Raw genomic sequence first — 13,093 nt, 5'->3', positions numbered from 1 at the left:
ACCAGCCTGGCCCGCTGCCGTCAAGAAAGGAGCAGCGGTGTCCGTGAGGAGCTTCATAAGGATCGAGAGACAAGGAGGAAGGAACGACATCAGAGCCAGGTTACTGCGATTGTCAGTCATAAAATAACAAAAGATGACCTTTCAGTGCTTTCGGGACTGCGGGCCCCTCGTTGACCTCGACTGTCACAAAAGCCCCCTTAGGTGAATTTATGCTTAGTACATTGCCTGGCACATAGTAAACACATGGCAAATTCCATTAAAGAAAAATTCCCCCTCAGTGGCATCTTTTTAAAGTACAGAGGACAACTTGAGCAGCAGTGTGGTCTAGTGGACGTGCCTGGGAGTCAGAAGGTCCTGGGTTCTAATCCTGACTCCTCAAGTTGTCTGCTGTGGGGCCTTAGGCAAGTCGCTTCACTTCTCTGGGCCTCAGTTACCTTATCTGCCAAGTGGGATTAAGACTGTGAGTCTCAAGTGGGACATGGACTGTGTCCAACCAAGCAGCGTGGCTCAGTGGAAAAAGCAAGGACATGGGAGTCACAGGTCATGGGTTCTAATCCCTGCTCCGCCGTTTATCAGCCGTATGACTTTGGGTAAGACACTTAACTTCTCTGGACCTCATTTACCTCATGGGCTTGGGAGGCAGAGGTCGTGGGTTCTAATCCAGACTCCACCACTTATCAGCTATGTGACTTTGGGCAAGTCACTTCACTTCTCTGGGTCTCAGTTACCTCATCTGTGAGCTCCACGTGGGACAACCTGATTACCTTGTATCCCCTCTCCCCCAGTGCTTAGAACAGTGCTTGGCACATAGTAAGAGCTTAACAAATACCATTATTCCCCCCTTCTAGACTGTAAGCCTGTTGTGGGCAGCGCTCGTCTCTATTGCTGAATTGTACTTTCCAAGCACTTAGTACAGTGCTTTGCACACAGTAAACGGTCAGTAAATATGATTGAATGAATGATTATCTTGTAACCAGCCCAGCAGTCAGTACAGTGCCTCTGACACATAGTAAGCACTTAATAAAAGCCATTTTTAAAAAACCCACTTTCTATGCCATTGAATGACTACAGACCACTGAATGAACAAAGGAATTAATATTATTATTGCTTATTTGTTAAGTGCTTACTACGTGTCGAGCACCCTTCTAAGCACTGGGGTAGATACAAGTGAATCAGGTTGGACACAGGGCTCACCATCTAAGCAGGAGGAAGAGCAGGCACTGAGTCCCTATTTTACAGATGTTAAACTGTAAACTGTATAACTGAGGCACAGAGAAGTTCAGTAACTTGTCCAAGGTCCCAGAGCAGGTAAACTACAGGGCTTGGATTAGAACCCAGGTCCTCTGATTCCCAGCCCTGTGCTCTTTCCACTAGGCTTCACTGCTTTTCAATCAGAGGGGAATCCTTCTCATCGCATTCTTGTCTAGTGCCCTTGGTTTCAAATTCTGGGCTGGTGACAGTGAAGTTTATCTGGGGTTGGTGGACCGGCGCCAAAATAGAGGATGCAAGGACTCCCTCTCACAACCACACTGTACGGAAGGATCTGCGGGTCCCGAGAACCTTACAATCAATTGTATTTATCGGGTGCTTACTGAGTGCAAAACACTGTACTAAGCCCCTGGAAGAGTACAATATAACAGAGTCGGTAGACACATTCCCTGCCCGCAACGAGTTTATAGTCTAGAGCGGGAGACAGACTGTGACCTTTGGACACTTGATATTCTCCCCCACCCCACAGCACTTATGTACGTATCATTAAATGATATGTGCTAAATTACTTATTTATTCACATTAATGTCTGTCTCCCCCTCTAGGCTGTAAGCTCTTTATGGGCAGGGAACACATCTGCTAATTCTGTTGAATTGTATTCTCCCAAGTACTTAGTACAGTGTAGACTGTAAGCTTGTTGTAGGCAGGGAGCGCTTAGAACAGTGCTCGGCACATAGTAAGCGCTTAACAAATACCAACATTATTATTACTCTCCCAAGCGCTCAGTACTGTGCTCTGCACACAGTAAACACTCAATAAATATGATTAATGAATTGAATGAATGCTCTGAACAGAATAAGCTCAATAAATACGAATGATTGATTGACTGATAGACATTAATATTAATATAAAGAAATTATGGTTAGGTACAAAAGTGCTGGGGGGGTCGAGGGAGGGGTGGGTAAAGGGAGCAAATCAGGGCAGGGCAGAAGAGAGTGGGGGAAAAGGAAATGAGGGCTTAGGCAGGGAAGGTTTTTTGGAGGTCATGTGCCTTCAATAAGGCTTTGGAGGAGGGGAGAGTAATTGCCTGTCTGTTATGAAGAGGGAGGGCCTTCCAGGCCAGAGGGAGGAAGTGGGCGAGAGGTTGGTGGCAACAGTGCTTCGCACACAGTAAGTGCTCAAAAAATACGATTGAATTGAACGAATAGATGAGATGGAGGTACAGTGAGGAGGTACCTGGCACCTTTCCCAGTGAGATTGACTTCTTGACCGGGGTTTCATCGCCGACGTTCAGAACCAAGCTGGCGAGGATTCTGAATTCTGGTCCCGGCCCGGCAGTGCCAACGCCCCGCCCGGAACAGAGGAGCGGCCCTGCGGCCCTGAGGAGGCCCCGAGCCCACCCCCTCACGATCCCTCCACCCGCCCAGCTCATCCGTGGAGGTGGCGGACCTGGACGTGCCCGATCCCCACGGGGCGCACGCCCCTGCCTTACTCTGAGGTACTGGTCATTGGGTCAGGTGAGCTCAAGGGCGGCGCAGGACCGGGCCGGGCCGTTGGTCAGAGCAGTGGGGAGACGGCTCTGCCAGGAGAGCCAAGCCAGCAGCGTGGCCTCCTCGCCGATCCCATCCCTGCCGGACCTTCCTCTTCCACCTCCAGGCTTGGATGGACCTTTAGCTTGTCCCTGAACTAGCCACCGGGCCTCTCTGCCCATCCCCTTCCTTAACCCTACCGTACTTTACCTTTCGAGACTACCGCCTCCAGGAAGCCGCCCTGGATTCGCCAGGCCCATTCACCAGCGCGGCCTGCAGCCTCACCCTTTTCCCTCGAACTGTCCCACCCTAACTGTCCGTATCTGTCCCCGTGGAAATGGGCCTCGTGTCCATCCCGCCTCCCCTACCAGAAGGAGGCCACCCTGGAGGTGGGGACTGTGTTCAGTCTCTCACCGGACCCCAGTGTCCTGGCATAATCCTATCCCACCCGGATGACTGCATCAGCCTCCTTGCTGACTTCCCCGCCTCCTGCCTCTCCCCACTGCAGTCCACACTTCACTCTGCTGACCGGATCATTTTTCTACAAAAACGTTCAGGACACATTTCCCAGTTCTCAAAAACTCCACCGCCATCACCACCTTCTGGGAAGGGGTCTCACAGCTGAGCTGGACCCTGGGGCTTCACCTCTCCCCCCTCAACTCAGGTCGGGGGAGGGTCTCTGCCAGATGCAGCGGGGCTGCAGGTGAGAGGTGCCCGGGAGTGACAAAACCTGGGAGTGGGTACATTCTAACCCAAACACTCGTGAAAACAAAAGCTGGACTTGGGCAGGACTGAATTCCTGTGTCTGACCTTATAAGAGTATGTATGTGAGTGTGTGTGTGTGTGAGTGTGTGTGTGCCAATCAATCAGTGGTTATTTACTGAGCGCTTACTCTCTGCATTACTATGCGCAGAGCGCTGTACTAAGCAACTAGGAGAGGACAACAGAGTTGTTAGACAGAATCCCTGCCTTCAGAGAGTTTACAATTTTACAGCTGTACCTGTGTGTCTATAGTGTCAGCGAGTCAATTGTATTTACTGAGCGCTTACTGTATGCAGAGCACTGTACTAAATACCGGGGAGAGAACAATATAACGGACACATTCCCTGCCCACAGTAAGCTTAGTGGGGTGCCTTGTAAGTGTGTATTAGTGTCCGTGTGCATGTATAAGCAGGTCTGGGGGCAGAAACATATCTGCGTGTTTAAGTATATAGCAATGTGTATATAATTCTCTGTGTGTATATAAATGTATGTGCCTGGGGGTATATCTCAGCATATGTGTGTGACCGTATGTCTGCATGTGTAACGCTCGTCTGGTTTTATCAATGTTCGCTTGCGTGTATCAATACTCACCTTTGTGATTGCGTGCTATGGCAGCATTTGTGTACAAAAGTGTGTACTTGTGTAAACGCGTCTCTATGTGCATATAAGTCGTGGCTGTTTGTATAGACGTATGTGTTACTAGGCGTTTCCATATGTTTAAGGGCTTCACCTCTGCCTGAGAAATTTGCATTTTAGCCCTGCCCGGGGTCCCAGGGGAATAAACCCATCTCTCTGAAAGAAGAGTGTGGGGTGCCTTGTATACACATACACGCGCGCACACACCTCCATATTCAGCTGGGTGTGAAAATGTGTTTGGATATATAACTGTGACCATTTCTGCAGGTGGGTATGTGTCCCACCTTGTTGTGGGCAGGGAAAGTGTCTGTTTATTGTTATACGGTATTCTCCCAGGGGCTTAGTACGGTGATTTGCACACAGCGAGCGCTCAATAAATACAACTGAATGGATGACTGGGTTCATGTGAGTATGACTCGTCCGAATGTATAAGTACCCGTAAAGATGTAAAAATGCAAGCGCTATCGGTTTAAGCGTACAAAAGCTTGTCTATCTCTAGTTCCGTGTTTAAGGGCAGGGAACGTGTCTGCTAATTCTGCTGTAGCGTACTCTCCCCAGCGCTTAGCGCACTGCTCCGCACATAGCCCTCAGTACGTTCCAGTGACCGATCGATAGATTCAGTGGGTGCTCCGTGTCCGTGTCTGCGCGGATGTACATAAATGGGTCTGGAAACATACACACTGTCTCTTCGCAGGACCTGTAGACATCTGCGGGTCTGTATAGAAGAGGGGATCTGTGCCTAAGAGGGAGTTTGTCAAAAAACGCGTGTGTTTCTGTGATGGGGGGTTTGGGGGTGAGAAGAGGCAGGGGTGGGATGGTGCGGGTGGGGGGCTGGAGGGATGAGGGGGTAGGAAAAGGGGAGAGAGGAGGGAGAAGAGGGGGAAGGGGCCTCCCGCGCTGGGAGGCGGGGGTCCGGGCCGGCGGGCTGGCGGGCCGGCGGGCTGGGGGCCGGGCTGGCAGATGCGGCTAATTTGGTTAGGGGACCGGTAATCTAATTGGCCTTCTCCTTGCTCTCCCAGCTCTCTCCCAGCCGGCCGGTCCGGCTCCCGGCCTGCCAGCCGCATGGGCCCCCTCCCCAATCAGATTACCTCGGCCAGCTGGTCCCCCTCCCCCCCACCCCGTTGGCCAGAACCGCACCCCTCGAGCCCCCCTCCCCGAGCCCACCCCCCAGCGCCCCTCAACCATCCTTCTCCTTCAGCACTTCCAGCCGCGCAAGATGCTTCCCCGAGGCCCAGAGGTTGGCAGTGCCCCCCGGGCCCTTTCCCCGCGGACCCAGCTGGGCTCTCTCGGGTGCCGCCCCCCTTCCCAAAACGATACCGACTCCCCCCGCCCCCCAACCCGGAGCGCCCACGTCCCGATCCGGCCCCTCACCCCCCATCATTCTGCCACTTCCTGCGACCCCGGCCCTGGACCTTGGAGTGGGCCCCCAACTCTCCCTCCCTCCGATTCCCCTCCCCGGTTTCTCCGGGGGCCCCGAACCCCGATCCCCAATCCCCTCTTTTCTCCACAGGGGATGGATGGGCAGGGCGAGGGCGAGGGTTAGTCAGGGAGGGAAGGAAGGAGGAGGGGGCAGGGAGGTCAATGAGGTGGAGGGAGAAAGCAAGCCGGACGCATACACAGACACACACACACAGACGTACGGACAAACCCGACCCACCGACCCATACCCACGCACATCCATACAGGCACGCAAACACGCAAACCGAACCCAGACGCGCACACACGCATGGACACCCGGGCACACGGACAGCCAGACCCACCCGTACACTTACATACAGACACCCAGACACGCAGACACACACGGACAAACCCGACCCACCGACCCATACCCACGCACCTCCATACAGGCGCCCCAACATGTAAACCAAACCCAGACACGCACACACGCATGGACACCCAGGCGCACAGCCAGCCAGACCCTCGCGTACACTCACATACAGACCCCCCAGACGTACAGACACCCCCCCACACGCACTTACACAGAAGCCCCCGGACACACCCAGACACACACATATCATCGAGGGATCCGGACGGGCCAACGCAGACCCACAGAGTCACCGACACGCGGGAACGCAGAGCCCGACACACCGATCCGCAGACGCACAGACGTGCACGGACCCGGACAGATAGCCAGGCGGACACGGAGACAGACGGACCCCCACCCCCCCCCGAGACAGACAGACGGACCCACCCCCGCACACACACACACACACCCCCTCCCCAAACCCGAGGCCGGGCTCAGGGGGGCGTGGGGCAGGCCGACGGCGGCGGCGAAGAGGTGGTGCGGGGCGAGGGGCGGGAGGGAGCGGGGGGAGGGGAGGCCGGGCGGCCCCGCCCCCGGCCCCGGGGGGCTGCGATGGGAGGACCCGGCCCCCCGCCCTCCCCCCCCGGCAGCCGGCCGATTGTCATGCAGAGCACCGCATTGTCCCCAGCCCGTTATAAGAGGCGGCCGTCCGGGCCGGCCGCACTGACGGGGCGGGCCGGCGCGGGCCGACGCGGGGCAGGGGCGGCCGGAGAGGGGCGGCGACGGTCGCGGAGGCGGCCCCCCACCCCCCGACTCCTCCCGCAGCCCCCGGGGCCGGGGCCCGGGAGGCCGGGAGGCCGGAGGCCGGGAGGCGGGAGCCGGGCCGGGACCGGCCCGAGGGCAGAGGGGGGCCGGCGGGGCCGGGGGTCGGTCCCGGGGGTCCGGGGGGGCGCCGGCCCGGGGCCCCATGTTCCAGATGGATTACTCCTACCTCAACTCCTACGACTCGTGCGTGGCGGCCATGGAGGCCTCCGCCTACGGCGACTTCAGCCCCTGCAGCCAGCCCGCCGGCTTCCAGTACAGCCCCCTGAGGCCCGGCTTCGGGGCCGGCCCCGCCTGCCCCTCCCTGGCCGCCCCCAACTGCGCCCTCGGGCCCCTCCGAGACCACCAGCCCTCCCCCTACTCCACAGGTGAGAGCCGGCCCGGGCGCCGGCGGCCCGGACCCCGCCGACCTCGACCGAGGGGACCGGGGTGCTGGGGAAAAGGGGGAAAAAAGAGCGCCCGGGGAGGGGGGGGGGGGGGAGAACGCACGCCTAAGGAGGCGGGTGGAGCCCCGCAGAGGGGGACGCGGGGGACGGACGGGGAGGCTGGACGGCTGCCGTCGAACATTCAGTCCGTATTTAGTGAGCGCTTACTACGTGCAGAGCACCGGACCGAGCGCTCGGAATGGACAATCCGGCAACGGATAGAGACCGTCCCTACCCATTGACGGGCTCACGGTCTCGGAGGCGGGAAAAGGGACGAGGGAAGAGGGGTCGGTAGCTCCGGGGTCGGGCAGAGCGCTGTACTGAGCGCCGGGCGGAGCGCAAAATCGGCCAACGGGTGGACGCGCGGCCTGCCCACCGGAGGAGGTTACGAAGCCGGGCGCCCGGGGCCCGAGAGGAGGGTGAAGAGGTGCTGGCGGAGAGGGGAGGCGGGAATCTAAAAATCCGAGTCCCCAGCCAGGTGGAAGAGGATACCCGAGGCCGGAGAGATGCGGGTGGACGCGGAGTCGGGAGCTCGGACGACGGACTCGGGCCGGAGAGGGATGGGGACGGACGGGGAGCCGGAGACCGAGGATGCTGAAATTAGGGAAGGGGGCAGATCCGGGCGGCGGGACGGGGATGGAGGTCAACACGAAGCTGGGGACGGTAGGATAAGCGGGATGACGGGGGCGGGGATGGGGGTCCAGGAGAGAGGTCTGGGAGGGATTAGTGGGTCCAAGATGGGGGGGGGGGGGGACGTGGAGACAGGGCAGGAAGCAGAAGCCGATCCGGACGGGTGGTCTACCCGGAGGGGAGATGATGATAACGATCATGGTATCTGTTAAGCGCTTACGATGGGCCAGGCACCGTTCTAAGCGCTGGGGTGGATACCCCCGCTTAGAACGGTGCTTGGCCCATCGTAAGCGCTTAACAGATGCCATCATCGTTATTATTATTACAAGCAAATAAGGTTGAACGCAGTCCCTGTCCCACGTGGGGCTCACCGTCTCGAGGATGGGCAGGTGCGATAATCATAATAATAATAATGGTATTTGCTAAGCGCTTATTCTGTGCCAGGCACCGGACGGGAACGATGCCCCGTTCGGGAAAGACATCCAGGTGGTTAGAACAGCCAGGGATGGAGGCGGGCGGGGCCGGGACCCCCAGATCGGGCAGAGTTATCTGGTGAACGGGGACGGGGGGTGTGGGGATTGAAGAAGGGGGCGGGGGAAGCCCGACTCGAGAAAGGAGGTCGAAACGGCTTTGGAGAGTGGGTGCAGGGGGCTGGGTCGGTGGGGGGGGGGGGCGGCAAACGGGGGTGATCGGGGGCAGGGAGAGAGGGTGGAATGGTGGAAGGGGTGGGGGTTTGGAGACGGGGAGATGTAATCGAGGATTTGGGGCGAGGGGTGGGGGGCGAGTCTGCCGAATTGTCCACTCCAAGCGCTTAGGACAGCGCTCTGCACACAGTGAGCGCTCAGTCAATACTAGTGAATGAACGAATGGAGGGCAGAGAGGCTGGGCCGGAGACACTGGCCTGTGGCGGAGCCACGAGCTGGCACACCGAGACATTAACCGGCGGCCCCGCCCTGGGTTTCCAGTGGTTTGGCTTGAACCCGTAGCCTCGAGCGAGTTTCCAAGCGGGAATGAAAAATGCCCGGTCAAGTCTCTCTGGCCCCCGTGAGCTATTCCATCGCTGCCCGCTCCGCCCAAGCCCCTCCGGCCTCCCCCGCCCCCTCTCCCCGACACTCCAGTCACCAGTGGGACGGAGGGGACGGGCGCTGGGAGAGGCTGGGAGCAACAGGAGCAGAGCAGGGATTGAGGGCTGACCATCCAACAGCCCTAAAGGGCTGGAGCGGCCACAGGCTTCCGTTCCCTTAGCACAGTGGTTGGCACAGAGTAAGCGCTTAACAAATACCGTCATTATTATTATCGTTCTCTCCACTGTTCTGGCCACGGTGACCGGGGAGGTCCGTAGTGACAGACGACAGGAGGCCCGGCTGGACGTTTAGCCTGTGAGCCCGTCGTTGGGCAGGGATCGTCTCTAGCTGTGGCCGGATTGTCCATTCCAAGCGCTTAGTGCAGGGCTCCGCACGTAGTAAGCGCTCGATAAATACGATGGATTGAATGACCGTGCCCAGCCCCGGCCAGCCTCGGCCCCCCCAGTTCCCCAGTGATTTAGCTGTCTCGGGGCCTGCCCATCCCTGAGACGGGGAGAGGGCGAGTCTGTGAGACCAAGACCAAAAGACCTCCGCCCCTCGGGGGGCGGTCAGACAGGTCTTGACCCAAATGGGGGACGGAGTTGGGAGGCAGAGGAGGGCGGACAAATTAGGGGATGGGGTGGGAATGGAGGTGGGGGTGAGGAGGGGGAAAAGATCGGGAATGGGAACGGAGGAGGAAGAGGGGACGCGGGGAGGGACGGCGCGAGGGCAGAAGCAGGGATGGAGACAGAAAAGGGACGGATGGGAGGGGGTGGCGGTGGAGGGGCCGGAGGATTGCGGCGGGGACGGATGGAGAGGTGACAGCAGAGAGAGACGGGCTCGGACCCGCACGAGGTTCAGAGACGGAAGCGGGGCTGGGACCTCAATTGGTGGGATAATGGATGGACAGTCAGACAGACCGGCGGGACAATAATAATTATTATTATAATGTGTGGCCTCCGTTAAGCGCTTACTGAGTGCCAGGCACCGTACTAGGCGCTGGACAAGAGGGGTGGAGAGGAGGAGGAGGAGGAGGAGGAACCGGCAGGTTCGATTGGGGTGGAGGCCAGAGGAAGAACGGTGCGTTCACGACAGGAAAGTAGAGGGGCAGAGATGGGGAGCAGAGTGGGGGGGGGGAGGGGGGAGGGTCCTCCCTGGCTGTTGCCGTGGTTACTACCCCGCCGGTTGGGGCTGGTACCCACAGGAGGCCCGCTCCGCCCTGCCGATGGAGCTGGGGTTCCCCTCCTTCCCCACCCGGCCCTTCTGTCCCTGCTCTCTTGGATTTCGGCCCTCTGGGATGCAAGTCAGATTCCCCTCGAGCCCCCCTTCCCCCCCAATCCCGCTCCCAGCTGTCCCCGGTCCTAGCCGGGAGACAGTCCCATCCCAGCCCCAACCAGCTTCCCCCGGCCCTGGCGCTAACGGAATTTCTCCCTCCCTCCCTCCGCTCCCTCCCTCCCCTCCCTCCCCTCCTCCCCGGCCCGCATCCCTCTGTGTGTCGGGCGGGTCCGTGCTCTCCCTCGGTGTCCGTCAGTGCCCTACAAGTTCTTCTCGGACCCGTCGGGGCTGAACGAGAAGCGGAAGCAGCGGCGGATCCGCACGACCTTCACCAGCGCGCAGCTCAAGGAGCTGGAGCGCGTCTTCGCCGAGACGCACTATCCGGACATCTACACCCGCGAGGAGCTGGCCCTCAAGATTGACCTCACCGAGGCCCGGGTCCAGGTCGGGAGGGGTCCGGGGAATATTGGGGGGGGGGGCGGAGTGGGAGGGGAGGAGGGAGGGAAGGGACAGGGGATCCAGGGGATCCAGGCCTCCCAGGCCTCCCAGGCCTGGGTCGGTTGGGGGGGATCGGCAACCCAGCGCTTAGGACAGTGTCTGGCACAGAGGAAGCGCTTAATAGATGCCATTTAAAAAAAAAAAACACAAAACACGCGGGACGGGGACTGTGAACACGATGACGACGGGGCAGATCCCCCCGAGCAGAGCCCCTAATAAGCGTTTCACCATCACCGCGATCACTCCATTCCATTCTGCCCCGCTCCCCAGGATGGATGGAAGACCCCGTCGTCCCCTGCCCCCCACCCTGGCTGACCACAGGGTGGATAGGCAGATGGACAGGGAGGGGCAGACGGACAGCGAGGCAGAAGCAGGGGCCGAGAGAGAAGCGCTCTGTGTGGGGGTGTGGGGGGGAGTCGAGGGCAGCCTCACCCCTCCCGGCCGCAGGGCAGCATGTGCCAGGGAGGCCAGTTTGCCTTTCCCCTCCCCGTGCCCGGGTGGCAGGCGAACTCTGGCAACGCCATCTCAGTCGCTCCTATGCCCCGGTCCTTCTAACCTAAAGGGGATGAGAGCCGTGAGGGGGGTGGGGGACGAGGGCGGGGCCCCGGGCCCTCCGGAAATCCAGGCGCCCGTGTCCAGGCAGGGCGGGCCCGGGGCCAGCTAAAACAGGCCGGAGGGCCGGGGCCGGGGGCAGAGGCGGAGGGCCGGGGCCAGGGGCAGAGGCCCGCGGCCGGCTCAGACCGGGTTGGGGGTGGGGGAGGTGGGGAGAGGCCCGTGGCCAGCTCGGATAGACTGAAAGGAGCAGCAGGGAGAGGCCCGGGACCAACTCGGACTTGGCGGGGGGGGCGGGGCGAGGCCCACGGCCAGCTCGGGCCGGCTGGGGGGTGGGCGCCGGGGAGAGGCCCGTGGCCAGCTCAGATTGACTTGGGTCAAGGCGGCGGGGGGAGAGAGAGAGAGAGAGAGGGAGAGCCAACACCGAGAGCGCAGGAAGGCGATTCTCCGGGACGAAAGCTCCTCCGGGAAGGGAATTGCAGTCTCCCGTCCTCTCCGGCTCCTCCGGGCTCACTCCGCCTGCCCTTCCCAACCACCGCCCTCCCTCCCCGCTCCCCCAGGTCTGGTTCCAAAACCGCCGAGCCAAGTTCCGGAAGCAGGAACGGGCGGCCAGTGCCAAGGGCAGCGGGGCGGGGGCCGGCGGCCCGGGGGGCAAGAAGGCCGAATCGCGCTCGTCGTCGTCGGAGGACGAGTCCAAGGAGTCCACCTGCAGCCCCACGCCCGACAGCACCGCGTCCTCCCTGCCTCCGCCCAGCGGGCTGGCCAGTCCCAGTCCCAGCCTCAGCCTCAGCCCCAGTCCGGGGCTGCCCGCCCCCCACGGCCCCCAGCCCCTCAAAGGGGCACTGTGGGCCGGCGGGCCCGGGGCCGGCGGGCCGGGCGCGGGCAGCACGGCCGAGCTGCTCAAGGCCTGGCAGCCGGCCGAGCCCATGGCGGGGCCCTTCTCCGGCGTCCTGTCCTCCTTTCACCGGAAACCCGCCCCGCTCAAAACGAACCTCTTCTAATCCTCCCCCCGGACCCCTCCCCGCCGAACCCCCTCAGCAGCTGCGGCTGCCGGGGACCAGCCCCCGGGCTGGCCGGGGCGCGGGGGGCGGGAGGCCCAGGAGCCCGAGGCCGAGGCCTCCCCTCTCCCCACCCCCGAGGGGGTCCGCTCCACTCGACCAACCTTCCCTCCCGGGACTCGGGGGGCAGCCGGCCGCGCACAGAGGGTCGGTCCCGGGGCGGGGGGCACCCGCTCCCAGCCAGACGCGACTCCCGCCCCTGCCTGAACCCCGGCCCCGTCGGCCGCCGATCTCTCCCGCACGTGGGCGGGGAGGGTGGCGGGGGACAGTCGAGGCTCCCCACCCTCCCCCCGACCCCTACCACCCTAGCGCCCAGCCCAGGGGCTCCCCAGAATCCCCGAGGACAATGCAGACCTCCCACGGGTTGGGGGGGACGCGGCGGGGGGGGGGGGGGACGGCCACCGGGGATCGTCCCTCCCGGCGACGGCAGGGGCCAGCCGGGGGCCGGGCCTAGCCCGGCAGATGGTTTTCTCTTTTTTTAAAACTCGTCTGTAATTTATTGACATCCACCTCTGCTCGATCCAAATAAAAACGTAACTTATTGACGCCGACCAGGCCGGCGGGTGGGAGCCCTACCGTGCCTGGGTGGGAGGAGGGCGGCCCGGGGGGTCGGCCCGGGGCCCCGGGGGGAGGAGCAGAGGACTAGACGGGACTGAGGAGAGAGCGGCTTGGGCTCCCTCGTTCCCGCCGGGCTCCCCGACCCGCCGCGACTTCCCTGCGCCCCCTCCAGAACCCCAGGCCAGAGAGGACGAGAGAGTGACGGCTAGGGAAACGAGCCCCTTTATTGCTGGCGTCGACGGCCCGCACCTCCCCCCGGTTCTCCCCTCCGCGCCCCCACCCCGGGCCAGCGGCACCCCGAGAACGTTACCAGGGCCACGACCCTGGAACA

The 13,093-nt window shown here is 61.3% G+C and overlaps 1 protein-coding gene across 1 annotated transcript; it reads left to right on the top strand.

Annotated features, from left to right (window-relative positions):
• The first annotated feature begins 6,847 nt into the window (after nt 1-6,847).
• On the top strand, nt 6,848-12,557 carry PHOX2A (paired like homeobox 2A). The gene is made up of 3 exons (XM_029055472.1): nt 6,848-7,070; nt 10,353-10,540; nt 11,707-12,557. Exons 1-3 carry the CDS (start codon nt 6,848-6,850, stop codon nt 12,145-12,147), a joined length of 852 nt encoding a protein of 283 aa, XP_028911305.1. The 3' UTR covers nt 12,148-12,557.
• The last annotated feature ends 536 nt before the right edge of the window (nt 12,558-13,093 follow it).

This window comes from Ornithorhynchus anatinus, chromosome 2 (assembly GCF_004115215.2).
Source record: "Ornithorhynchus anatinus isolate Pmale09 chromosome 2, mOrnAna1.pri.v4, whole genome shotgun sequence".
NCBI lineage: Eukaryota > Metazoa > Chordata > Mammalia > Monotremata > Ornithorhynchidae > Ornithorhynchus > Ornithorhynchus anatinus.
Note: the sequence above shows the minus strand (reverse complement) of the source record. Positions and strands in the feature narration are given on the sequence as shown.